At 36.8% G+C, this 27,562-nt stretch overlaps 3 protein-coding genes across 5 annotated transcripts; 1 reads left to right on the top strand and 2 right to left on the bottom strand.

Annotated features, from left to right (window-relative positions):
* Positions 1-1,376: 1,376 nt before the first annotated feature.
* Positions 1,377-12,517, bottom strand: ppp1cab (protein phosphatase 1, catalytic subunit, alpha isozyme b). 2 transcript variants are annotated; one of them, XM_008436775.3, is made up of 7 exons: positions 12,104-12,512; positions 10,557-10,688; positions 7,632-7,862; positions 5,864-5,968; positions 4,457-4,680; positions 2,845-2,979; positions 1,377-2,183 (listed from the first exon to the last, which is right to left on the bottom strand). In XM_008436775.3, exons 1-7 carry the CDS (start codon positions 12,156-12,158, stop codon positions 2,088-2,090), a joined length of 978 nt encoding a protein of 325 aa, XP_008434997.1. In that variant the 5' UTR covers positions 12,159-12,512; the 3' UTR covers positions 1,377-2,087. The 2 variants fall into 2 exon arrangements, with proteins under 2 accessions (XP_008434997.1, XP_081456722.1); XM_081600596.1 differs by lacking the exons at positions 1,377-2,183; positions 2,845-2,979 and adding an exon at positions 4,058-4,371 and having other exon boundaries at positions 12,104-12,517.
* Positions 12,518-13,582: 1,065 nt separating this feature from the next.
* Positions 13,583-21,202, top strand: pelo (pelota mRNA surveillance and ribosome rescue factor). 2 transcript variants are annotated; one of them, XM_008436774.3, is made up of 13 exons: positions 13,583-13,804; positions 14,387-14,479; positions 15,622-15,772; positions 16,217-16,307; positions 16,983-17,146; positions 18,313-18,373; positions 18,453-18,614; positions 19,383-19,429; positions 19,502-19,575; positions 19,657-19,728; positions 20,154-20,228; positions 20,350-20,381; positions 20,818-21,202. In XM_008436774.3, the coding sequence occupies exons 1-13, from the start codon at positions 13,764-13,766 to the stop codon at positions 20,910-20,912; spliced, it is 1,158 nt and encodes a 385-aa protein (XP_008434996.1). In that variant the 5' UTR covers positions 13,583-13,763; the 3' UTR covers positions 20,913-21,202. The 2 variants fall into 2 exon arrangements, with proteins under 2 accessions (XP_008434996.1, XP_081456876.1); XM_081600750.1 differs by lacking the exon at positions 13,583-13,804 and adding an exon at positions 14,240-14,260.
* Positions 21,203-22,753: 1,551 nt separating this feature from the next.
* On the bottom strand, positions 22,754-27,518 carry LOC103481371 (progestin and adipoQ receptor family member 4). Its single transcript, XM_008436772.3, has 3 exons — positions 26,906-27,518; positions 24,298-24,516; positions 22,754-23,376 (listed from the first exon to the last, which is right to left on the bottom strand). The coding sequence occupies exons 1-3, from the start codon at positions 27,213-27,215 to the stop codon at positions 22,943-22,945; spliced, it is 963 nt and encodes a 320-aa protein (XP_008434994.1). The 5' UTR covers positions 27,216-27,518; the 3' UTR covers positions 22,754-22,942.
* Between the last annotated feature and the right edge of the window lie 44 nt (positions 27,519-27,562).

Below are 27,562 nucleotides of genomic sequence, written 5' to 3'. Positions count from 1 at the left end.
TAAATCTTTACATTTTTGCATTTAATTAAATTAGGGACGTCTTAACGTGTAACCTAGAGTGTAAAAATAAATAAATAAATTAAGCTAAATTTTATTTCTTGAACTGGTGGGAGTGAATTAATGTATTTATTAACACTGCCACCTTGTGGACAAAAGCAAACATCACACACCAAATACAAACTAAACCCTCCAGTGTCTTTTCATTTGGTTCCTTTTTTTTTGGTGCCTTGTGTGCAGGAAAAAAACAAACAAAAAAAAACTTGAAGTGTGGCTTCAATTTACACCAAATAAACAAACACAGTAGTGGAAAACATTAAATTCTTCACTTTGTGATGTAAAACAATTGGGATAAATCATGTTTGAAAAAAATGCGAACCTTTTCTGGGAGATGCATCATGAAGAAACGTTTCTCAATGAAACTACAATAACTTATTTAATCAATTTACTCATATCCGTCTTCACTTTATTCTGTGATGCGCATTTTTTGGAGTCCTTCTCCTGACTGATCCCTTTGAACAGTATATTTGTTTGTACTATATGTACAAACTCTAGCCATGACAGACAAGACATGAATGAAATTCAAGACCTGTGAAAAAGAAAATTGCATATTTTATGTTGTAGTACCAAGCTTTTTTGTGCAGAATGCACGTAGCATCATACAGCAATAGAAATGATCCGGTGGCAATGATCTGCATCGTCCAGCCAACGAAACTACATTTACCAGTGATGGGCACAAAATAATTAGCTAGTCAGCCATTAAGGGTTTATTAGCACTGATGAGGTGCCAATAAACTGGTGGGTGAGGCTACCACTAACTAATTAGCTGCTAAAGTTGCTAATTTAAAGTACTGTGAAAGCAGTTTAAAGTACATCAAAGTACTTTAGCAGCCTTCAGCTAATTAGCTGAAAGTAGCCAGTTAGCTACTTTAGCAACTAATTAGCTGTTAACTAGCAGCTAGTTATCTAATAAGCTTAGTGATAGCCTTAACTGCCAGTTTTTTAAATGCTAATAAATTAACAGCTAGCTGTTATTTTAGCGGTAGCCTCAATTACCTCGAGTGACAGATTTGCCTGACAGAAAAATAAAAAATCTAGACTGAGGTTAAACTGCCTCAACAAAATTTAAAACCTGTGATTAGCAGTGTTTAAGGTTAACTTCAAAATGTTCTAATACATTTAAAACACTTTAGAGCCTTAATTTTAGATACATGAAATTAAGACTTTGAGGATGCACAGAAACCCTGCTTGGTTATATTAGAAGAAACAAAAATGTATAAATCAGTGAATAATTTAGAGTTTAATTCCTGCGAGTAAGCGTGGGTTCAATGTAAGACTGATAATCACAAAAACACAGAAGAAGAGGGAGACACGGCAGCTCAGATTCTCGGTTTATTGGTCAACTCGATGAAAGACTACAAAACGAATTCACAAAAAATCTCTTTCAAGTAATCAAATCTGTACAAACCTAAACTGTATGGGGGGTTTTTACAGCTCTGGCTCATATGAATCTGACGAGTCATTTGTGTTTGTGCGTGTGTGTCGGCGTGTTCTTGCTTGGAAATGATGCAACTCCTCACAGCAAAATAGGCAAGACACGAAACACACACACACATACACACACACACACACACCTGTGTTTGAGATTTTACAGTACAGGAACAGGGAAAACAAAACACGCCTCCCCCCTCTTACTCTCTACAAGTATGCTGCCAAAGCCGCCATGACAGCAACCTGTCTCCCAAAAAACACCCTGCGATTTCAGTCTGGTTGCCATAGAGACCGACCCTGTGGTTTCAACGCGGTCAGAGCAAGGGGAAAGTATAAACCTTTCAATAAATTTGCAAAAATGTACATGTGATTTTAATGCTCACCTGCAGACGAGACAAGTTTATAGTCCGCGCACGCACGCACTCATTCACTCAGACAATTCATTACATTAAATGTTTTAAGAAGTACAGATAAAAAAGGAAGAAAAAAAAAAAGCCCTGGGTATAGGTTTGATTTCTGGCTGTTTGGTGAAATAAAGGAGAAGAGAGGTAGAGAGGGCAGGAGGGATGGGCCGGAGGTCGAAAAGCAAACTACTGCTGTCATTTCTTAGCTTTCCTGGGAGGAGTGACGGGGCGGCCGGAGCCCAAGCCGCCTCCGCCGCCGTAGAACAGCTTCTTATCGGCGGGTTTCAGGATCTGTTACAGGAAAAAACACATCAGGAAACGATAAACAAACAGAGAAAGTCATGTTTTCTCTATAGATATTAATATCTGTATTGGTCCCAATAATGGGAGGGGGAAAAAAATCAGTATCGGTAGGGCTGCAACGCAAAATTGTGCTGGACGATAAATTGTCCCAGAAGTTATTGCGATAACGATAATGTTGTTTTGAGACCATTTTTAAGTAATATGATGGTAAAGGCATAATAATAATGCAAGAACGCACTGTGAAGATCAAAAAAAATATTTTAAATGAATGATACGTGCAAAAAAGCTAGTTAGTTAGCCAGCCTGCATCCTGCAATGTAGATGTCTGGACAGAAAAGTCCAGTGAGAATAAAAATGCATGGCATAGACAATTAAATAGTTCTGTAAAGACACAATTTAAGACCTGTGATTTAAGGCCAACTTACTTTTAAGCCCTTATTTTTAGATTTTTAGGACGGACAGACACTCTGTTATGATTTCATTCTCACCATTAAACAGAAATTTCTTGTGGCCCTAAATCTCCGTCTGTCATTTATAATTTCTTTACAAGAGACTAAAAAAAAGTATTAAATTTGGAAATCGAGTTAGGTATGAAAATATCGTAGATTTTATTTTTCATAATTTTCAAAGATTCAGGTGTAACGCTCACCTGGAATGAACACATGAGGGTCTCGTCTACGCTCATCATGGCCCCTGCGTTGTCGAACTCGCCGCAGTAGTTTGGGGCTGAAAACAGCGTCACCAGCTGCCGCTTAGCAAAGAACTCATAACCGTCCTCAACCACCTGAAAACAGACGCAGGAGACGCTCAAAACACAGCAGAGCGAGCAAATAAAAATAATAACACACACAATAATAAAAAAATGGATAAAAATAAGAATTAAAAAAGTTAAAATTTGCTTTCCCCTCCCCAAAGTCTCAGTCGTTCAGTTGGGAGTTAAAACGCTCCTTCAAGACGCCAACATGTGTTGATCACCGATTTCAACAAAGGTTTTAAGATCTATAGAACATTTGATGCTATTAACGACGACACGGCTAACAATTAGCTGAGTAATCGATTATTCTATTGACAGACGATTAATTGATTTTCCCAAAGATTAATTTACTATCCCAATAATTAATAAATTTTCCAGACAATAAATCGATTGTTCTACTGATTAATTTAATTTTCGTACTATTGATTGATTGTTGTGTCGATTAATCGAGTGTTCTGACGATTAATCAAGTAAAGAATTTGCACATTATACTAAATTTTCAACCGCTTTGGCTTATTTTGACAGTATTAAAACACATTAAAAATGCTAATAAATAATTAAATTCCTTTCCTAAATGAGAAAAACACTGTACTGCCTAAAATGCAGCAACATATTCCTTTAGTGTACTCTTGATCATTTGTACCATCTGCAGCTAAAAAGTACTTTTAAAAATCAACATGTAAAAAGTTCAGCCCTTTCTGCTCAACTTAATATCAATACAGTGCAGGGCTGGTTATTTTTTTAAATGAACTAATTAATAATTGGATAAAAAAAGTGTTTAATAGGAGTTTGAACCAGGTGAAGCTTCACAGACAAAGGAGATTTTTCATCTTAAATGCAAAATGTTTATATTTTTGTTCAGTTTTGGCTTAATTGTTGCTCTGACTGTGCTGTTCTTTTTTTAAACAAAATAACAGTTTTACTTTTAAATATCTGTGCAGTCCAAATTAGTTGACCTTTATTTCAACAATCGATTAATCACGACTGAGCCGATTAATCATGATCGAGCCGATTAATTAAGCCGATTAATTAAAGGTGGGAAAAGGTAGAGTAGGTAGGAAGGGAAACCAGTAAAGATATTAAAACAAATCAGACAAAAATACAAGTATAGAAATGTTAGCAATATAAGATTTATGTACAATCTACAATCATAAACTAACAGAAATCAATAGCCAGTATTTACAACTCGGAGAGAAGTATAACTGAGCTTCAGCTTTCATTGTTGTTTTTTTGAGAAGTTCCACCTGCTGCACTTCCACAAAACATTTGAAAGTCATCAACCAGCTTGCTGTGAATTCAGAGAGGAAGTTCCCAGCCGACAGGAACAGCACGAGCGCAGAGAGAGCCGAGCCTTGCAGAAACAGGTTCCAACAAGCTGAACACGCCTCGAATAAAAACATTCCTTTGTCCCAACAGATTATTCTAAAACCGAATACAAATAATAATCAATTCAGCTGAAGAACAAGTCGATCTGCTTCTGATGACATCTCTCATGAAAAAAACCGACCTGATGGGCTCGACAAATCAGGTCCATGTCGTGTCTGTGGAGGAACTTGGTGACCACGTCTGCGCCGAAGGTGAAGGAGACGCCGCGGTCGTTCTCGCCCCAGCCCAGCACGTCCTTGTCCGGGTCGGCCCACAGCAGGTCGCAGAGGAGGCCCTGGTCGGGCACGTCGGTGGGACGCATGACCCTCCTGACCTGCTCCATGGACTGGAGGTCCGGGGAAAGGCCTAAAAATGAACAACGTCCGGGTTAAAAGTAGCCGAATCAGCACAAAATATACCAATAATTCTGATTTAGAGCATTTAGAGTTTAAGAAACTGAACCAGTTCTACAGAGATGATGCTATTTAATCACTAGGGATCAGTGGAGATTTAAAAAACTCAATAAATGTAAGCATTTACTGATACGGGCCAAAACGATTAATCAAATTAACCGTGATTAATCAGTTATTGAAATAATCGTCAACATATTTTAAAAAATGACTTATTATTGTGAATTCAATAATAATACAGAGCTTCTTTATTTCACGTTTTATTTTAAGCTTGAAAGCAAAAGTCAACTGATGCCACAGCCTCCAACAAGCTGTTATTTAGCATAAAGTGCAGAACTTTTTACATAAACTGATTTTGGATTATTAAATCTGTGAATTTGACTGATGTTCATTATTTTTTATATTTGTTTCATGTTGGATTCATGTTAATGTGTATTTAAAGACTTAACTTTGAATATATATATATATATATATATATATATATATATATATACACACACACACACACAAAAAATTCTCAATCAGAAATTGCACGAATTGCACGACCGCCATGGAGTTTCTCCTCGACGCTCCTACGGGTTTAATTGATCAGAGGTTTAATTGATCAATAATTATTTTTTCTTCAAAAGGAGCAAAAAAATTCCTGCGTATACCCAGAACAAAACAACCAAACTAACTTTTACATTTAATTCTGCAAACTACGAAAGTGATTAAACCAGATTTAGGTTTAAGCTCCATCGTCGTCCTTCTGCAAGGTAAAGCTCCTTCATGTGTTCACTCTCTCTTATGTAACCAGAGTTTACAGATCAGCAGTCTGTGTTTACATATTTTCACTCGACGCCGCCATTTTGTCTGAGCCCACTTTCACATGCTTTTTAATTTCTCCAAACACACATATTCACTGTGAAACACTGATATTTATTCTCAGCGGATGTGTTGAGGGATTACCTACAACACTCTCCAGATCCTTAACCGTTTTATCAGATGTTTTCCAAATGTAAATCCTAATAAGAGTAGGATAAAAATCCACCTAAGCAGCCAAACACAGACTCTCTGGAAACGGGACATAAATAGAGTGAATTTTACGCTCGTTTGGCTGCGACAGAAACGACAGATGAGAGACGGGGAGAGGAGGATACCTCCATGGCAACAGAAGATCTTCTCGTCAACGATGGCGGCGACGGGCAAACAGTTGAAGCAGTCGGTGAAGGTCTTCCACAGCTTTATGTTGTATCGCCTTTTACCTGTGAGAGAATCATCAGAAAGTCTGAATGTCGGATAGTTTCACTCTGCTGCAAACGACAGCGCGTTTCAGCGGGACTGCATGCAGAAGAGAAGAGAAAGTTATGTAATCTGCACTTTTCTTTTTTTGCAGATAAAATCTGAAAAGTGTGGCATGCATTTGCATTTAGCTAAACGGAGTTAATAGTTTGTGAAACAGAACCAAGTGAAAGTAAAGGTGCACCGATGGCAGATTTCTGAAACTGGACCAATTTTTGGGTCCATATTTAAACTCTCTGTTATATAGATCTGTTAATTCCCATTCTTTATGCTCCAACAACATTTTTCTTTTGCATGTTCCACGTTGCCGAACTGAAAAAGGAAAGCAAGCTTTCAGTGTGATGCTCCTTCAGCCTGGAATCAGCTCCAGTCTGAACTCAAGAAGTCAGAATTGATTTCACTGGACTCATTTCGAGCGATTCTTAAAAACAGGCAACGGGGTTCTTTTAAACAGTGTCACTGTTTTTAAATTGTTTTATACTTGTGTATATGTATTAATCAATTTTGTTTTGTAACCAGGTTGTTGTGCACTGCAGACTTCTGCCCAGGTCCCCCTTGAAAATGAGATCTGGATCTCAATGGGGTTTACCTGGTTAAATAAAGGAAATAAAAAAATAAATAAATAAATAAAAAGTTTAAAAATGATCACATTTTTGCCGTTCCAGTTTGCAAAACAGCCCAAAGTAAATCTGACTGGATGAGCCACGCTCTCGGCTTTCCCTTCCACGTCTACCAGTTAATTTCTGAGCACTTTAAACTTCGCAGAATAATAAATGTTCAAGTCTTGCCACACATTTGCAACTGGATTTACGTCTGGACTTTGACTGGGCCATACACTTTTCCCACAGTAAAAACTCAAGAACTTTTCAGGTAAGTTTTTATACTTTTCCAGCGCTGCACTTTGAAGAGAAAACAATACAAATTAACTGAAGAAAACTTTCTGTTTAGCATTATATAATTTACTACAATTATTAATACGTCTTGTGGTTGTATTTTACATTTTAAAGTCGGGTCAAAAAAGTAAAATATAACAACATTTTATGTTTTGAAACTTGTCTCTTACACACAAACCCTTTACACCCGACTGGTCTGAAAAAGTTTTCTGGAGTTTAGCAAATAAATGTTGGTGATAATAACCTAAAACAATAAAGGTTTCGTCTGATTTAAGTTCAAACAGTGAGAGAAACATTTTTTTTATTATTTTTAAATATTTGGTTTCATCTGTAAATAACATTTTCCAAATTTAGGCTCTTAATCAAATGGTAGATTGCATTTGATCACAAAACTGTGCAGCCTGAATATCAAGGACGTTCAAGGACTTTTTACAGAAATCAACCTTGAAAACACGTAATAGAAATAAAAACATTTTCAAAGATTTCAAGCACCCGATTAAAAAAAACAAAACAGAAAAGCTGCTAAAATAAGGAAACAAACGTATATATTTTACTCATTAGGATTAATTACTGGATTTTTAGACTACTTTCTGTTGAACGTGAATAAACTGATCAAACATCTACACAATGTAAAAAGTTTTAGGGGCATGAATACTTTTTATGAGCACTACCAAACCAAACTTCTTCTTCTTCGGTGGATAAACGAATACAGTCTGAATTTTTCATGACTTACACTCATCGTAGAAGCCGTATATTCTGTTAATGGAGGCGCACTCGTGGTTTCCCCTCAGCAGGAAGAAGTTTTCTGGGTATTTGATCTTGTAGGCCAGCAGGAGGCAGATGGTCTCCAGCGACTGCTTCCCTCTGTCCACATAGTCGCCCAGGAACAGGTAGTTGCTCTCTGGTGGGAAGCCTCCGTATTCAAACAGCCTCAAAAGGTCGTAGTACTGCCCATGAACATCGCCTGGAGGGGGCAAAGAGCAGGATTGTATGGAAGACCGAAAATTACAAAAATAAAGAGAAATGTATCCAATTTGTGTAGCCTTTTCTTTATATGTGCGTTTTTGTCAAGACTTTTTTAAAAACAAATGTCTGCTTTTGTTTTTAATTATGTCAGTTTTGGTCCTCCATAGAATTGAGCTTAATTTTAATTAAATTTTGACTCACAACAGTCATTCAGAGGCAGATCTGATTACTAAAAAAAAAATTTATCCATAAAATTCAAAGATTTCATCTGAGGAAGCCCAGACTTCATGTTGAGCAAGTACAGTGTCACGTAGGCAGAAACAACTCCCGTTTAACATCGTCTGCTTTCACTGCCTAAATTGAAATTACAAAAATAAATGTGCTTATCGCTAATTTTGAAAAAATTCCTGTTTTTCAATAAAGTTACTGTGATAAATTTCTTTTAAGAATTAGAAGAATTTTTATTTATTGTTGGAAAATCTAATGATGTTTTTAAAAAACTGAAACTGTCCTTATTGTCAGGATTGATAGTTTTTCAATTTCTCCATTGAGAAACTTCTCCTGCAAGCAGAGATGGTTGATGCAGTTAGACTGCTTGTTTTTCCATGTATTAGAGTGACAAAACCTTAAAATAATTTTAAAAATGTTAAATAGAAACAAATTTATTAAGCAGGTTTCTTCATTCTTTATTGTACTGTCGTAATTTGAATCTCAACATGCAGCAGTTTTTACTCAAAGCAGCTTAAAAAAACAGAGTGACCTTGTGTCCCGTTTTTGTGGCAGAATTTAGACTAAAAACCATTTTCCAGTCCAAATAAGAAAAACTAAACCAAAAATTTGGGAATGAAATCCTACTTTTCTGTTGTAGATCCTCAGTGATTTTTCTTTTCTAAAATAATTCAGACTTTTTAGTTCATTTCCATAACTGCATGCATGTTTAGGTGGATAAAATTTTTAAAAAGGTACAAGAAACAACTATTTTATGTTTAAAAATAAAAAGAACTGTGAACCTTGGCAGAAAGTTTGGACATTGCTGCTTTAAGGAGGTCCGACTTTAATCTGTAGTGAAGCTAAAACAAATGGAGAAACCAAACTTGGTGCCACTTTTTAAACCTAAAAACATTAAATCCTTATTTCTTTTCAGCCAAAACGTAAAATTAAACTCCTGGCTGCACTGCAGCAGTAATTATTGGTAAAATAGATATTAAATAACTCTACATTTAAAAGAACGAACAGCAAAGTGGTTAAAAGTGTGATTATCCTGTCTGACAACAAAAAGCTAAAGGTTCAACACTTTCTTTGGGGAAGCATTCATTTTTCACACCAACCATTATTTAACAAAATATTCAATAATCTGTGGATTTTTAGCAGAAAAAACTCAAGACATGAGCCTGAATTTAGTGCTGTAATGTAGGGCAGAAGCGATTAATCGTGATTAATCAATTGTTGAAATAATTGTTGACTAATTTAGTAATCGATTGATCATTAACTGGAGTATATATCCATGAAAAAGGGCTGAAATAACAGTTAAAATTGTAATTTAGCCATAACTGTACATAATTATACACAGTTTGCATTTAAGGTAAAGAAAACCTTTTCTCAGTAAACATGTTCTGAGCCATGTTGCATTTTAAGCAATAAATTATTTTTTTTTCTTATGCAAGAATTAATTTGTTTAATTGCATTTTTAAATGCATTTCTAATATTGTATTTTAAAAAGCTTAAGAAGTTAAATAAAAAATCTGCAGAAAGAGCCACATTATCTAGACAATTAATCAATTAATCATTAGAATAACTGATTACTAAAATAATCATTAGTTTCAGTCGTACTGTACTAATTTTTTTTCTCTCCGCTTTCTGCAAAGTACTGCAAACTCAGTCACTTTCTGAACTCCACACACTGTTCCTATGAAGTAACAGTGAATGGTGTCATCAGCACAAAGACTCAGGAGAACAAGTCCAAGGAGAATCGCACTGCAAAACAACACAGCAGCGGCAAGACAACAAAAAACATAATCTCCGCATGCTTTTAATAAGAGAAAGTAAAATCCAAATGCTTATTAAATCCTGCAACAGTTGGAGCTGAAATGATTAATCAAATTTGTCGTGATTAATCAATTCCTGAAACAGTCGTTGTTTAATTGTTAAAGGGAATAAAGGCTCAAAGAAAGACTATTTACTGGGGAAAAACAACATATTTAAAGCAAAACTGTATTTAAAAATGCATATATTTTGCATTTAAGATAAAATGCCTTTTACCATAAATATGTTTTGGCCAAAACTCCTTAAGTGGCAGTTTTAGCTTCACTCGGTTCAGATTTACTAAATTATTGCATTTTAGGCAAGAAAATGTTTATTTTCTTATTTAAAAGGGAATTTATTTATTTATTTGAATCTTTTAATTTATTTCTAAAATAGCACAGAAAAAGAATTAAGTGGCTAAATAAAAAATCTATAGAAAGTGCCATTTTTAAACCCAGTTAATCGATTAATCACCAAAACAATCAATTAATCATAAGAATAGTCAACAGATTAACTATTAAAATAATCGTTAGTTGCAGCCCTACAACAGTTTTCCACCTCTTTAGAGAATTCACCATAATGTTAAAATAATCCACAGAGCTACAACTGTCCTCCCAAACTCAAGTGTGTGAAAATGCTCTTGAAGATGACCCTTGACCCCAAGGCTCACCGCAAATCTTGAGGGGCGCCTCCAGTTCTAGCAGGATTGGCTGGCTGAGGAAAATCTCCCGAGACTTCAGGCAGAGGCCGCGGATTTCATTCTCTGTCAGCTGAACGTTTTTACCGGGTCGGGATCCTTTCACTTTGCAGGTAAAACAGAACAAAAAGTTCGTCAATAAAAAACAACATCTCTTAATAGTCTGAATTTAAATAGATTCATCATTTTGTGCCCAAAAATGCAAACCATTGGTACTGACTATTCCATCTCTACTTTTAAAAATTAGTTTTACACTGGATCCAAGGATGATTTTTACAAGAATTTCGAAACTGTGAATGCAGCTAATATTTAAGTGTCTTTTAAAAGACATTTTTCAGATTTCTCAATCAATAATTGTGATATTTTATGTCTGGAAGTAGAAATATTGTTAGAGAAATGGCCCCAAAAAAAAGGTAACAGGAAGGGACTGAATGTCCTTTAAAAAAAGGTTTAAGTGGTTAAATGAAAACTCTACAGAGTGTGCTATTTACAAAATCCGATTAATCGTCAGAACAATCGATTAATCGTTAGAACAATCGATTGTTCAACAAAAAAGGTGCTGTTCTCCAAAATTAATTATATTCCAATAGATTTATTTAAAAAAACTAATTTTTTTCATATGCAAAAATAATATGTATTTTTATCTTAGCATCCACAATTTTTGCAATACAATTCAAAAGTATATAAAAAGATTTTTTATATTAGTTAATTTCCTTGAACATAATCTTGCAAACACCCTAATATCAGCAACTATTAAACATGTTTAATCATTTTTATTTTAAATTATAATAGAATCAATCAACTTTTTGTTGTTTAATAAAAAAGACCAGCTACAGATTGGATACACGATTTATTAAAACAAATATAATTTAATATTCAGATCAAGTAAAATCTTCCAACTTTATCTTAGAATCAGTGACACATTTTATTCTGTTTTATGTATTATACTCTTTTTTTGAAAAAAAGAAAGAAAAGCTCAAAATCTAAAATCGACAAGTCAGAACTCAGAGAAAATCAAACATTTGAATTGGTTACCCTCTAATTTCTAACCTACAAATAGGATGAAATTGTGCTAAAATAAATACCATTTCAAATACAATCGTTTCAAAAATGTTAATATGCAGACACACTTTTTTGATAACTGTTAATTTTTTATTTTAGCTATTCAAAATTCCCACCTTTTAGATGATCAAAGATGATTTGGGAAGAAATTCAAGCAAATCCAACATTTCAAGAAATACATTGGATCACTGGAGGCAAAGTTTACATTTTTGCCCAAATCTGAGATAACGCATCCATCCATCATTCTTTCCTTCCTTAAAGTGTCAATGTAAGGTTAGGGAAAAAACAGGTTTAAAATGTCAGAAGTAGCGCTGATCAAACCAAGCTGCTGCTGCACAATTTAAATGTTCAGCTTCGTTTGCAAATCGCCAAAGATGACTAACTCGCCTAGCATTGACGGCTTCCCTGTTCGCTAAAATGGCACCTATGTGCGGATAAATGTATATTCTGAGTCTTACCTTCGAGCAGGCGCTGTATAATGGAGTCGATGTTCAACTTGTCGGCTTCCGCCATTTTATTACCCTATTTTTGGATCTTGGAATAATCGATAAAATAAAGATGCAGCGGCTTAAAGTGGCTACCGAGTTACTGTTAGCCTAACTACTTTAATCGGCTATCGTTAGCGCGCTAGCTCACTAACCTTGGGGAAAAACTGTCAACCTCAAAGTCTGAGGCCGGGAGTTCAATTAATGAGGATGTGATGGCTGACATGTGCTGCAAAAATAGTAAATTGTCAATATATTTTTAGTAAATATTCCAATTAGCTTTTAAATGTCAGTATTTTTTCCCGTGACACCCCCGTTTATGCCGCAGCCACTAGCACCATGCCATCGACAAAAAAAGGCTAGAAGAGCGTTAGCTCAAAGCGACTGTGAACGGAAGTGGTAAGACTGTTTTTGCGCTGCGATTGGTTAGTTTTCATATGTAGGCGGGATCTAGTGCGTTGTCTCCTCTCCTGGATTGGCTGTATTCGAAGTATGTCAGCATTTTGTTATCTTAAAGTTACAATAAAAAAAAGAACGCGTAGTCGTTCTATGTAAATATGGTAGACTGTGGTGTCATATAATCAAAACAACATTTATGACAATTTTTTAAAATCATTTTTAAACAATGACATTTATTCAGATCTGAACGGTAATTTTAATAGTTGAAAATTACATTTAACATGTGTAAGAAATTCACAGTTCCCAGAACTCTTGTGGGAACCTTTACATTGGTTTGAAAAAAACGTCTAAGTTATTATACAAACAGATTGCTTTAGGTAACATCAGTTTAATGGCTAAATTAGAGGAAATTTTAATAATAGGGGTTACTCCAACATTTAATTTCCTTTTGGGATCAACAAAGTTTTTTTTTGTTTTTTTTTTTAAATACCACATTACAGATATATAAAATGAAATACTCCCTCAGTGGCTTCCTTAATAAAATAATATTTCAGTTCAGAACTACAGAATGGCAAGCATCTAAAAAAGAATTTTGATAGTTTATAAAGAACTTTATGCATTGGTAAAACTTTCAACTAAATGAAAAATATATTATTTTACTGCATCGTTATACAACAACAGTGTGTCTTCAGTCAGAGGCTTTTCAGACGCACTGTAATACAGACTGCTACAGAATATCCTCCCTGCCCATCAGCATCTACAAAATCTATTTGAAGAGCCTTGGATAATATGAATTATAATAACATTTAGTTGCTCTTCCATATTAATAAAGTATTTCTGAATTTTAATTTAAAAGTTGTTGTTTTTTTTCAAAGAAATGTTCCAAAAGTATAAATAAGTAAATACAATTAACTATAATACCCACCTCAACACATTTCCTCCAAACTGGCGCTGAAGAATGATCCAAGCTTAAATCATCACGTGTAAGTATTAAATGATAAAATAGCTTGCCAAAGCGACGCCCACGGAAGTGACCCAAATGGAAAGACGTATTTTCTTGTGACGTAATGCCTCGGCGCCTGGCAACATGAACTGAGTGATTCATTCTAAAGTTAAGACATGGCTTTTTCTTAGTTTGCGCTCCTATCGGTATAAAAATGTATCTAACTTGGTCAAACGCGAACCTCGATAGCTTAGGCTAACAGTTGTGTTAACATTTTACCATCGTCCCACCATGAAGTTGCTCAATAAAGATATTGAGAAAGATAATGCCGGGTGAGTGCTAATGTTAGCAAGCTAAAAAAGCATGCTATTTGGTAAATGTGTCAACGTAGACGTAAACGAGCATGTGTAAGCTGCATCAACTCCTGCTTTAACGGGCGAAGGGGTTTGTAAAAATACATGAAAGCATTGCTAAGGTGTGTCCAGATTATAACTTTTCTGTGACTAAGCATACAACTATGAGTAAGCAGCAGCAACATTTATGTCATAACTTATCTACGCCATAATTACTGTATCAACATGCGTCATTTAATGTGTTTGTACCTTTCTAATTACATTTAAATTAATTTTAAAAAATACTGTATTGATCCCAAAAGGAAATAAAATGTAACGAATTTAATTAGAGAGCTATGGCGATGGCTGTGGGCAGGAAAAATCTCCTGTAGCAGTCCGTATTACAGCGAATTTGATAAAACCTCTGATTGGAGACAGTTTTTCATGAAGAAGATGGTCAGGGTTGTCCATAGTTTTCTTGATTTTATTTTATTATTCACCCAGATAATATTCTATTATAAGCATATTTTAATTAATTAACAAATTAATTAATATGTTGAATATGTGTTTATTCTGCCTCAGTCAGGTGACTCTGGTGCCCGAGGAGGCAGAGGACATGTGGCACACCTATAACCTGCTCCAAGTGGGGGACAGCCTGAGAGCCTCAACCATCAGGTAAACATTAATGTCCATAACATCAAGACAGGAAACCGGCCATTTTCTAAAACGTATTTAAATATAAAGGTGTTTTTATCTTAAGTGCAAAACATATGAATATATTTTTTGTACAGTTTTGGCTTATTTACTGCCCTGACAGAGCTGCTCTGCTGCGATTAGTCAAATCCTGCATTAGTTGATGATTAATTCAATAATGGTGATTAATTCCTGGTAGGAAGAGCTTCTTTCCTTCATAAAATCACCATTTGAAAACTGCTTTTAGCTCAAATTTATTTGATGATCTGAGAAAATGACAAAAAGAAGAAAAAATCAGTACTGGGGCACAGCGATCTGATAAAAATGCTTCGACATTTTAACTCTGCTGATTGATAACACAACACATAATTAGATGGTGATTACTTCTGTAATTACTAGATAAGCATTAATACGTCCCTTCCTGCTGTTTTCACCACCACAATCGTTACATAACCACCATAATTCTGAATAATCATTTGTAGATTCTAATCTGCTGCATGAAAATAACAGAGATGTTACGGTCTCCTCCAGCGCAGAAATAATATTTTAATATTTTTCTGAAACTTCATAGATATATAGAAATCAAAATCACAATTAAGTTGTTAATGTGCCGCTCCAGTGTTCAGTCTGTGCTACCCATTAATCTGTCCTGCCTTGTGGTAATGCGATGTGTGCATGCTACGTATCGATGCTACATATTGATGCTACGTATCGATGCTACGTATCAATGCTACGTAACGTACATTAGGAAAATCTGATGAGGCAGCACAGATAGTCAGAACTTCGGTCGGACAACAACTTCAAAACTGTAAGATGTTCTACACCGTTAGCATCCATGTTTACTTCCGCAAACATTGAGCTGCTCCTTCTTCTTCATTTTAATGGCGGTTGGCAAAACACTGAGCATGCTCTCTATGTGTGATGTTATTGCGCCCTCTAGTGCGCATGCTGGACACTTTCAGGTCGTTTGCAGTTCACACTGGAGATCACATACAAATGTTAGGAAATGTGAACACGCAACCCCCAAAAAAGAAAGAAAAAATCTGATTTAACCAAATAAATGTGAATTGAGCATGAAGGCCTGCAGTGTGAGCGCAGCCTTTGTTGTCTGCTGTCTCCCACAGGAAGGTGCAGACCGAGTCGACCACAGGAAGCGTGGGCAGCTCCAGGGTTCGGACCACTCTGACTCTGTCTGTGGAGGCCATCGACTTTGACTCGCAGGCCTGCCAGCTCAGAGTGAAGGGCACCAACATCGAGGAGAACCAGTATGTCAAGGTCCGACACGTTACCCGAAACCTTTTTATTATTTACATTTAAAGAAAGTTCAGTGTTTCTTCAGGATGAAAACGTATTTCATTAATAGACAGAAATATCTGGGAAATTAGATCAATGCAGGTGAAACAAAAACAGAGAAACTCTTTCATTATTCTTTCCTTTTTCTAGTCTTTTTTACATTTTCTTTCTTTTTTCTTCCACTCTTTCATTCTTGAGTCTTCTTAGTCTCTCTTTTCCTAGTCTTTCTCATCTTTTTTACACTTTCTTCCTGTTTTTTTAGTCTTTCTTTTTTCCTAGTTTTTTTTAGTTTCTTTTTTAGTCTTTCATTCTTCCTCCCTTTCTTTCTATCTTTTGTTCTTTGTTTCCTGTCTGTCTGTCTGTCTGTCTGTCTGTCTCTTATTTCTGAATCTCTAAAACGTGGCTGTTATGACGTCTTTTCTCCAGATGGGGGCGTACCACACCATCGAGCTCGAGCTCAACAGGAAGTTCACTCTGGCTAAGAAATGCTGGGACAGCGTGGTTCTGGATCGTATCGGTAACATAAACACAAAAACATATTTTTTAAAATTTAATCTTTAATTTGCCAGGATTAAAAAAGACACTGAGATTAAAAGCCTCTTTTTAATTACACAATTATTCATTCTGTTCATGTTGAACCTTTTTTTATTTTAAACTTTTTAAACGAGGTTGTCCAAAGTGTGGCCTGTGGGCCATTTGTGGCCCTTGGATTAATTTTGTGCGGCCTCTGAATTCAATAATGGTACAAATTTGATCGTTTTAGGCAGCTTTATATCTTCTTAAACGGAAAATATTAAATACAACACAACTAATTTTTCTTCAGTTATCCTTTTATTATTATTATTAGCCATCATGTTTGCAGTAACAGTCGTAAAAGAAAATTGCTTACTTACTTTTGTTGCTGGAAATAAACTAATAACATTTCATAGACTTAAAAAATTGAGCCCGTAAAGTTAAATATCTGTAAACATTAATGCAAACATTAAATTGTCACGTTTTATTTATCAGTGTGCAGGTAAAAGAGAGAATTCACAACAATATTTTTGTGTTTTTAATTGGAGGAAAGGAAAACAAATTGGCCCCTGAATACTTTCGGTTTGGGGATTTTGGCCCTCGGTTCATAAAGTCTAAACATAAATAAGACCTGAACCTGCATGAGGCGCCGTTAAGCACGTCTGTGTCTCTGCTTCAGAGCAGGCCTGCGATCCGGCGCAGAGAGCAGACGTGGCGGCCGTGGTGATGCAGGAGGGCCTGGCCAACGTGGTGCTGGTGACCCCCGCCATGACCCTGCTGAGAGCCAAAGTGGAGGTCACCATTCCTCGGAAGAGGAAGGGAAGCTGCAGCCAGCATGAGAAGGTGAGTCTGCTGCAGCGCCAGGCGTTTGGTTTCTCCCCATCTTCTCTCATTACAGCAATAAATCTAACGACACTCGCTGCGTTTCCATCAGATCTATAAGCCAATATAGAAACTTTATTTTAATTTTGACTGCAACTATTAATATAATAGCAAGAAAGATTAAAAATATTTAATAAGGTCACTTAAAATATATTTTTATGTTTTCTTTAGCTTTGGGGATTAAAAATTGTGTACGATCTCATATTTTATATGACGTCCAATCACCAATCATTCTCAGAGGTGTGAGGAGTACGCAAAAATTATACTCAAGTAAAAGTAGCAGTACTTCAACATACTGTATTTATGTTGAAGTAAAAGTAAAACGTAACCATCCAAGAAATTACCCCAGATTAAAAAAGTATTTGGTAAAAAGTTTACTCAAGTATTGAGTGACTGATCAAATTATCACTTAAAAAATTACATCATCAGATGGACTAAAATATAAAGTTAAGTGGAAATTTTGGTATTTTACGGACAAAAATGACAATAAGTCATATAAATAACAAAAAATGGCAAAATCAGGAAAAGGAAATGTTTCTAAATCAGTTTCTTTCAATAAAAAACTTATAAACTTTAACAAAAACTGAAGCTGTGTGTCTGGTGGATGTTTGGTTTAAACATGTTTGTTTTTCATTCAGTGGGTAGAAAATCCAGAAATTTTACTCAAGAGTAGAGATACTTCATAATAAAATTACTCAAGTAAAAGTAAAAAGTACAGTGTAGTAAAAAATACTCCTAAAAGTGCATTTTTTCTAAATTTACTCCAGTAAATGTAACTAGTTATTACCCAACTCTGATCCTTCTCCACGTATCTCTGTCAAGAGAGTGGCCCTGTGCAGCTCCGTCTTTATTTTCCCCCTCTGACTGTTTTCAGTCTTCTAAATGCGTAGAAGAAGAACGCCTGTTGCTCGTTGTGTCTACTGGGCTCAGCACCGCCCCCTGTCAGTGAGGCATGGTACTTTCTGCCTCACCTGCTGCATTTTCCCTACACATTTATGACTGATCAGAAAGACTGAATATGTCACACATTTTCATTAAATATATTTCTTCCACTTCATAAATATACTTCAAAGTAAGCAGCAATACAGCACATGTCTCTTACAGAAATAGGTTTTTCTTTTCTCCAGGCGCTGGAGCGGTTCTACGAGGCGGTGATGCAGGCGATTCTTCGTCACATTAATTTTGAGGGTAGGACAATAGCTAAACTACAAGTTCTCTATTTTAATTTGTTAATCCATATGAAGGTTTGCTTTTTGGTTGCTGTCAGTGGTGAAGTGCATCCTCGTGGCCAGCCCCGGGTTTGTCAAGGACCAGTTTTACGCCTACGTCTTCAAAGAGGCGGTGCGACAGGACAACAAGGTCCTGCTGGAAAACCGACCTAAATTCATGCTGGTCCACTCGTCATCAGGCCACAAATACTCACTCAAAGGTAGGAGCTGCTGCAACGTTTTGAATTAAACAGATGATTTTACTACAAGGATGGAAACAATTAATCCACTTATTATTAATTGTCAATCAATTATTTACTAGATTAAAATAATTCCAATCGATTAGCTAATAACTTCCACTTTAGACCTTTTAGTGTTGTAGTTTGGCCACCGACCAGCAGAGGGCGTAATGAAGCTGAGCCATATGGTGCTGAACGGAAACGTGATACAGAATCAAAGATGGCGGCCGAGCCAGAAAGAGTAACGGTCAAAACAAGAGTCCGGTGCGAGCTGCAAAATGCACTTTATGCGGTTCTGAATTTTAAACAGTCAACAAAATCCTTAAGTGTCACTTTAATAGCGCTCATTTAGCCGAGCTGCATGACAGAATAGCGTCACTTCCCTCATAATGCGCAACAAAGGAGAAGATGTGATGACAGAAAAGTGGAGGAGATAACTGGAGAAAAATGTGAAAAACATGGCGCCAGTAAGAGAGATTGATTTTAAGGGCTGCTGTGAGTTAATTCACTTAATGAAGCGCAGTTTGATCATTTCTTCAAGAGTAACTACCTTCGGTATGAATATGTCAGTGCGTGCATAAAAAAAAAAAAACTTCATGTTCTGATGGTCGGCCATCTTGATACAAGAGAAAACTGAAGTTTTTAAGAAAATGGCCACTTATCAATTTGTCATCAGTTAGTGCTTAGAATAATTGATAACTAGCGTCCCTAACTAGCAGCTAGAGGCGTGACTAGTTGTTTGTTTTGCAGAAATCCTGTGTGACCCGGCCGTGACCAGCAGGCTGTCTGACACCAAGGTGAGTTTCGGCTTCACCTGATTTCCTCCTCTATTCAAGGAGTTTTCATCAGTTTTTGTGTTTGACATCCAGGCGGCTGGAGAAGTGAAAGCCCTGGAAGATTTCTACAAGATGCTGCAGCACGAGCCCGACAGAGCCTTCTATGGGTCAGGAACCAGAACCAGAACCAGCAGTTTGGACCAGCAGCAGCTCCTGTCGCTCATTTGTCAGTTTTCCCTTCTGTACAGAATCGCTCACGTAGAAAGAGCCGCGGACGCGCTGGCCATTGACACGCTGCTGATCAGCGACAAGTTGTTCAGGTGAGGAGAGAGAGAGACTGGACGGGGTCGGACGGGGTCATGAGGTCACAGAATGAACTGGGAGACCTGGCTTCTGCTGAAAACATTAGCATTAGCTGCAACTGATTCACATTTTCTACTGGTTTCAACATGAAAATGATCCATCAGTCCATCTGCCCGTCCATCCAACTACACACCCATCCATTAAGTTGATATTTCCACTCATCCATCTGTTTGTCTATTCCATCCATCCATCCTTCTACTCATCTATCCAACCAACCAATATTTCTGTGAAGTTTTGTTTTTGTGTTTTGAAATGTGACTCTTAAGGTTTTGATAACTTTTTAATCTCAAGTTGGGACATGAGAACGTTTAGAAACCGTCCGTCTGTCGTTTCTCACTCTCTTTATTTCTCTCTTCTACGTTTTGTTTTGTTCTGGGTTCAGACATCAGGACATTCAGACACGCAGTCGATACGTCCGGCTGGTGGACAACGTGAGAGACAACGGAGGAAACGTCCGGTAACTAACTTAAATATTTAAATACTGTATATATTTAACCTTTAATCTGTTTGTTACCAAGATATTTGACATTATTTATACTTATTGATAAGTTGATTTGTCCGTATTTTTTTCCATGCAGAATATTCTCAAGCCTTCATGTCTCTGGTGAACGTAAGTTGCAGATATTTTGTCGACATAATAAATGCTAGTCACATCATTTTCACTTATTTTTCACATTTAAACTGCATTTTTTCACTAAAGAATTCAGAATGTCAAAATTTTGATGGCGGCCATCTTGATTCTTTTTACCAACAGTAGTAAATTATATATAATAATGAATTGATAGTGCATTTTCTAGTTTGTATCGTTTTTATCTCCAAAGTGCTGGAAAAGTTTGAAAATTTACCTTGAAAATGTTTGAATTTTACTGCGTCATAATTTTAATATTTTTTAATGCAACACAATGTAAAAAAAGCAATTATACCATTTCATCTTAGATAAATGTGCTGTTTGACATCCTCACTCCATTTTTATTTACTTACAATGCCTCACTATGCCTTAAAAATCTTTGTGTTTTTGTCATGAATATCCTGAACTGTTTCCTCAGAGCTGACCCAGCTCAGCGGAGTTGCCGCCATCTTGCGGTTTCCCATCGCCGACCTGTCAGACGCCGAAGACGACAGCAGCTCAGGCGAAGATTGACCCGGTTCACAGCTTTGCAGTGATTCTGTCGTTGAAACAAATCAGCCGAAGTAGCAAAAGTTTTTCCACTTCTGTAAAGCTGAGGTGACGCGTTTCTGAGTGGCCATATTTCTACCTAACCGAATGCAGTTTAGAGTGGGTTGATGCTTTCGATTTGAAAAGCTGCAGGAGCTAGAAAATAACAATCCAGTTGTTGCCAAATCCAGATTTATTTCAGAGATTTTCCTCCTTTTTTTTTTTGAAGTGTACATACAGCTAATTTTTCTTTGAGATTAAACAGGAGAACCATGCTGCTGAGACTCGTTTCACTTCCTATCATGCATGAAATAAACACATCAGCCCAACATATGAAAATATAATCTTTATTGTGCATTACAAGTTTACAGACTCTTTTGTTATTATGGGTCACGACCCAGAAACTGCTGCAGATCAGTAAACTATGAATCAAGTAACTCAGGATTTTCATCTGATACGGCGATATCAGAGTTCAGTAACGGTGCAGTTTGTTCCTCTTCTTCTCTGGCATTAAAAACTTCTGTGGAAAAGAGTTTGAGCAGCTACAACTAAAGTGCATTTTAAGGGTTCGTTCACAGCAGCTCTGTTTAGTCTGGTTTAATAGATCTCTAGTTCGTCTGGGGAGGCGTGTGTGTAGTCAAACTAATGCAGACAAACTTCGGTCTCGGTTTGGTTGAAATTAACTCTGGTGTGGTTTGAATTCTTACACTCCAAAAGCAGGAAGTGAACTGCTGCGCAGAGCATTCTGGGTAAATACAATCAAAACAAACAGGTGAGTCTAGCGCTAGAGGGAGAAATGAGATGTTGGTGTTTTGATAAAAAGAAATTCTACAATCACTAAATTTGATGCTACATAATTTTTGTTTTCGCTTTACAAAGAAGGTCTAAATGTCGTTTCCTTCAGTGGTTTTTAGTGCAGCGCCACCTCAGGCGAGGAGGGGAACCGGTTCTTCAAAGGGTTTGGTTTGTCTGACGTGGCGCAGTGTGAAACCTACGGAAGCCAAGAGCGGACATTTTCTGCATGCACGTTTTGAGATGATTTTTATCCAAATAACGAGTTAATCTGGTAAAAAGTTTTGTTTTCTTGATCTTGAGATCACGAGATGATGTGTTTGTTCAACCTGATTCCATTCTTCTTGCCACTGTGGATTGAACAAGTTTGTTCGAAAACAATGTTTAGCTCGTTATCTTGAGAAAACTATTTGGAAATTAAATAACTATATCAAGAAATGAACTCATCTCCAGAAAACCACTGGAAAAATCAACTGGTTTCCTCCAGAAAAAAAGGAGAAATTAACTACTGTATTTTCCGGTCTATAAGGTGCACCTTACTATAAGCCGCACCCACAAAGTAAAAAAAAAAAAAACTAAAACTGGAAATGTACATGTATAAGCCACTGGTTTCTCCGTTGCTCTCTTGTTTTCTGTCGCAGAGGGCTGCATCCTTAATAAATCTGCTATTAAGGACGCAGCCCTGCGCCTCCAACCATGGATTCGTTCACGCCGAACTTGTGTGCAGTGGCTCCATTTCCCTCCTGTACTGCCAGATCGATATCCCTCAACTTAAAAATGGCATCATATGAACTTCTTCGTGTGGGTTCCATGATGAGGGGGTATGAGTTTGAAAACATTTCTCCGTCGTGCCTGCTGCTAGCATGTGCTTGTTCTAAATGAAAATTAGCACTTTCTTCTTTGATTTCCAATTTTGACTTCCATTGATTCACTTCCTGCTGAAGTGAATCAATGGAAGAAAAATCCACAGAAAAGCCTCACCGGGCTGTAAACCACATGGTTCAAAGCGAGAGAGAAAAGTAGCGGCTTATGGTTCAATAAATACTGTAGTTATCTTGAGAAAACCATTGGGAAAAGGTATATGCGGAAAACATCCGCTCTTGGATTCCGTAGAAAGCAAACCGCAACAGCTGAAAATGCAACAAATGTTGAAAATTTTGTCCCCAGTCGAACTGAATCAACCGAACCATCAGGTGTGAAAATATCCTCAAGCATCCAGAGCTTCACCCTGCGGGACACTGGAAGGTCTTAATCCAGGCCAAGTCCTCCATGGTTCCCCAGTGCAGGTAGACGATGGAGCAGACCACCATGACGTGCATGATCTGGTGGCTGTTCCCCCAGTTGTCGAACAGGCCGGGGCTGAAGCGCTCGGGGATCTGGATCACGTTGACCAGGCCTCCCAGCACGGCCAGGGCGTCCATGATGACGAAGAGCCGCAGCGAGTCGGGGCTGCCCACGCCGCTGCCGTAAACCCGGAACAGGAAGAGGCTGATGCGGAACAAGGCCTGCCAGATGAACGCCCGCAGGCGCAGGAAGTTTGTGTGGGCCGTGGTGGCGCAGTAGATCCCGTAGGTCGACAGGAGGATGTAGGCCAACATGGCGGCCTGCTGGATGGCCGGGTAGCACAGGAGGGTGATGTAAATGATGGGAAGAGCTCCTGGACGAAGACCGATATGACATACATCAGGTCCTTCTGTTATACCACTAATACAACAAACATTTTCACATTTTCAACCTAATTGTATTAGTTAAAAAATATATGCATAAAATCAAAAGAGCAAAGCAAATAAGAAAATAACATTTTTTTGTGACTTAGCTTTTGGTTTATATATGTATACTTTTTGATCTGTTTGCATTTGCTGTATTTATTTAGTTCTAAGTTAATATAGATTTTGTTGTTTTGTCAATCCTTTTTACCATTAAGATAATTAAAAATAAAGACAGGATTTTAGCAGTAGCCATTATGCAAATTCACATTTTCCATGTTTTCAATGTTTCCATTTGAAAAAACTGCTACTAAAAAACTGCCCAAGCCCTTTAAAAAATGTAAAGAATAAAGAACACCCAGCCCTTTTGTCTAGGAAATAAGCCCTTAAAAAAAAAAACTAAGCCAGTTCCACGGTTACCTAGCAACCCCAGCCCGTCACCTAGCAATATGAGCAAAGCTCCAGGGCGTGGCCAGCAGTAGCTGCTTATTTGGATTTAAAGCGACAGGAGACCCTTCTAAGTTCAACAAATTATATATCTAAAATAAACAAAATTGTTATAAAATGTATAATAATTAAAATAGATTATAAAGTCTTGGTAACCAAAATCCTATTTCAAAAAATGCTAATTCAGCTTTGACAGAAAAAACATTCAAAAAGAGGCAAGTAGCGCAAACTAGCTACTTAGCACTGGCTGTCAATTGATTGGACAAAAGTCTTAAACAACTGCTGTCTAAATGTAAATTATAGCGTTCATTTTAATTTATCGTGTGATTAATTGGTTTATTGTTTATTGTGACAGGTTTACCTGCTGACTGTGTTGAAAAGCAGAGTTAACGCACATTAAACGGACTTTCCTTCAGGATTCTTACCCAGAGTGTTCACCAGGCAGACCCCAACCATGTCCAGGGAGAGCAGAGTGTCGTACACATGCTCACCGCCGATGTGGTTCATGAACACATGGTAGAGAACTGAGCCAATGGTGGGGCAGAGGCAGGCCAGGTAGTGGGCGACACAGATCCAGGTGCTGTCCACCTCCATCCAGGGGATGCTGTAAGGCAGCAGCACCAGGAATAGCAGGAAGGGGATACCTGGGGGGGAAATGGAGGAAACCTGGGTACAAGTCCTTAACATCCTGTAATATAGGAAGGTACTGCCAGAGCTGGGAAATTAGCTGCATTTACTTGAGTAACGTTAGCATGAAGTATCTATGACGGAGTATTAGGACCGGTGTAGAAAAAAAGTACATTTCTCCCAAAAAAAAAAAAACATATTTTGAGATTAATCTCAGAAATCTAAGAAAACAGGGAAATTTCAGAGTTTGAAAAGAAAAAAAAATCTATTTTTGAGATTGATCTCAAAATTTCTATGTATTTTTCTAGCCAATTTTCAACAATTTTGTACCTTTTACTTTTACTTGAGTTACTTTATTGTTAAGTATCTACGATGGAGTATTAGAGCCATTGCTTATATAACAAAAGGAAGAGGAAATTTCTGCCAAAAATACTCTGAAATTTGGACATCAATCTCGGAAATCTCCTTAAAAATAAAAATGTATTACTTGAAACTCAGAAATGTCCATGTTTTTCCTAAAACTATTTTTTTTTAATTAATTTCAATTTGAAAAGTCAATTTTTTTAACTTTTCAATTATATTTTAGAAAAAAAAGGAGGAGTAAATTCCTGCCAAAAAAAGAAAAGTTTTGAGAATAATCTCATGGAAATATCAGTTTCAAAAGTAGAAAATATTCAACATTTGGACATTTTATGAGTTTGAAAAGCCAAACATTTTAAAATTTTCAGTTGTTAAGGTTTTATATTGATAGAAATTGATCCAAAAAATGTGAATGATTTTGTTATTTTGTTATTTTGTAATTATGCTGTTTATATGAATTGTCTTCCATTTTTGATCAGTTACTTGAGATGCCTTTTTTCCAAATTAACTTTACTCTTAATTTCTTGGACGGCTACTTTTTACTTTTACTTCAGTAAGCACATAGTAGATCTAGTATTACTTGAGTAAAATTTTTGAGTACTGTTGACTTTTTATTGTGACACTTAATCACAACGGTTACACAGAAACGTCCTCTGATGTCAGGAAGCAAACAAAGTATTTCCTCTTTATCTTTTAATAATACAAAAATAATACAAAGTGGCAGCGGCTCCAACACATGGGGCACTTTAATGCTAATACCTCTTCACTTCCTCTCAGTAAGAGTGTTAGTGGGTAATGACCCTAAGGCCACGTTGGAAACGAGACAAAAAATAAATAAAATAAAACTTTTCCCCCCACCTCTAAATTTAAAATTTTACCAGTAAAAAGTGAAAAACGAACCAAACGGGTAATATTCTGTCCCGCTCTGCAGGTGACTGATGTTCCCCAGCAGGAGTCACCTTTAAGGACCCAGTTAACCATCGGATATTTCCAACTCTGGGCTTCCTGGGGCAGATTAGAGCTAATGCCCCATATCCTCATTACACTTCCCCCAGGGATGCGTGTAACCGGCATAAGTGAAAGTACAGACCATGTGCTGAGCTGAGCTCTTCCTCCATAGTACATTCCAATTAGTTAAAGCAGTTTCACCACTTATTCTGATGCTTTTATACTTCGTTCAGCTTTGGTCCAGATTCCTATAGAAGACCATTAATGCCACATTGATGGAGAAAAAAAAATAAACAAAAATGTATAACTCATAATTATGATGTCGCTAATCTCTAAATAATGAGAAATTCAAATTCAAAAATACTTTATTGATCCCAAAGGGAAAGTAAATTCAAAATTATGAGACAGTACCACATACTTTTGAGATTACCTCATAATTATGGATTAGTGTTTCATAACTCTGCTATACTTAGTCATACGACTTAGTATCTCAAAATTATGACTTAATATTTCATTATTATTGAGATAGCCAAGTCATAATTATGATGGCTATCTCAAAATTATGAGATACCTCCTCATAATTATGATTTGGTATCTTAATTTTGAGACATTGTCATAATTCTGAGATAATCTCTTCCTTGTCACCTTTATTAAAGACAAGTAGGTTCATATAAATATATAATGAAAATATTTTAATATTAATATTGAATATAACTATGTTACAAGTTTTATTTTATCAGACTGGCAGAAGTGGTGTTCCATATACTCCTAAACAAAAAAATTTTCATTAATTTGAAGAATTTACCATGAGAGTAATGTTCCAATCTCAATTATTGTATCTCAATTATTATTAAATATTATGAGATAGAAGTTGGAGATTTTTCATCAGAGTGGCAGAAATGTTCTTCCATAGATTCCTAAATAGAAATACTGAGGTGTTTTTTTTTTAACTTGAGGAACCTGCTATGAGTGAAGATGTTCCTCATGTTGTATCTCATAATTATTTATAAATATGAGACAGAAGTTGTTTCTTTTTTTCCACCATAGTGGCAGACATGGTCTTCCATAGATTTCTAAACAGAGTTTTTAACAGCCTACCATGACTGTAGATGTTCCCCAGCTCGTTGTGCATGTAGAAGAGGCTCCTGAGGCAGTCTGGCACGGTGGAAACAGGCCGGTATCCTGACAGGACGTACTTGTTGAACTGCAGGTGCGGCGGCGTCTTCGTTAAGTCCAAGAGCCGCGGACCCCGGTGAAGCCCCATCACGACTCCGCACGGCAGCTGATCTACCACTTCCTCTGCGGTTACATCCCAACGCTCAGGCCGCTCAGCCACGGCTCCCACATGAGCTGCAGAAAAGCCTGGGCGCTCTGAGATCCATCGCCGGACAGGTGCAAGTCCAAGCATGCAACCTGTTGAGCTGCCAGTGGCACGGCTCGAGCCGAGCCAATCAGCTGGCGGCTTCTATTCCTAATCTGGGGTAATCCCTGCAAAAGAACATGTGCACTGATGCAGCTTCTCCTTGTCATTGTTAATAACTAACGCGCGCTTTAACTTCACGGAAGTTCCTTTAAAGAGAAACGGTGAAGCTACACTGCAAAACCTCAAAATATTACTAAGTACTTTTTAGAAAGGCAGATTATTTAATCTAAAAGTGAAATAATCTGCCAGTGGAATTATTGATTCAACAAGTTCCTATATCTTTGCTGAAAAGTTAATTTTAAATTAGTTTTGTCTTATTTAAAATGTGCTAT

The sequence above is a fragment of the Poecilia reticulata genome, chromosome 19, assembly GCF_904066995.2.
Source record: "Poecilia reticulata chromosome 19, P_reticulata-male-v2, whole genome shotgun sequence".
Lineage (NCBI taxonomy): Eukaryota > Metazoa > Chordata > Actinopteri > Cyprinodontiformes > Poeciliidae > Poecilia > Poecilia reticulata.
The sequence above is the reverse complement of the archived record's forward strand: the minus strand, read 5'-3'. Positions and strand labels throughout refer to the sequence as shown.

What these genes read in the sequence shown, in the direction of transcription:
- ppp1cab (XM_008436775.3), bottom strand. Translation starts at nt 12,158, where the DNA reads ATGGCGGAAGCCGACAAGTTGAACATCGACTCCATTATACAGCGCCTG. An exon ending in GGCGCCCCTCAAGATTTGCG is followed by an intron (nt 7,863 to 10,556) that starts GTGAGCCTTGGG and finishes TGCCCCCTCCAG; the next exon opens with GCGATGTTCATGGGCAGTAC. An exon ending in CCCTCATGTGTTCATTCCAG is followed by an intron (nt 2,184 to 2,844) that starts GTGAGCGTTACA and finishes TTCCTGTAACAG; the next exon opens with ATCCTGAAACCCGCCGATAA.
- pelo (XM_008436774.3), top strand. Translation starts at nt 13,764, where the DNA reads ATGAAGTTGCTCAATAAAGATATTGAGAAAGATAATGCCGG. An exon ending in GCAGGCTGTCTGACACCAAG is followed by an intron (nt 19,430 to 19,501) that starts GTGAGTTTCGGC and finishes TTTGACATCCAG; the next exon opens with GCGGCTGGAGAAGTGAAAGC. An exon ending in CCTTCATGTCTCTGGTGAAC is followed by an intron (nt 20,382 to 20,817) that starts GTAAGTTGCAGA and finishes CTGTTTCCTCAG; the next exon opens with AGCTGACCCAGCTCAGCGGA.
- LOC103481371 (XM_008436772.3), bottom strand. Translation starts at nt 27,215, where the DNA reads ATGCTTGGACTTGCACCTGTCCGGCGATGGATCTCAGAGCGCCCAGGC. An exon ending in GGGGAACATCTACAGTCATG is followed by an intron (nt 24,517 to 26,905) that starts GTAGGCTGTTAA and finishes TTTCCCCCCCAG; the next exon opens with GTATCCCCTTCCTGCTATTC. An exon ending in CTGCCTGGTGAACACTCTGG is followed by an intron (nt 23,377 to 24,297) that starts GTAAGAATCCTG and finishes GTCTTCGTCCAG; the next exon opens with GAGCTCTTCCCATCATTTAC.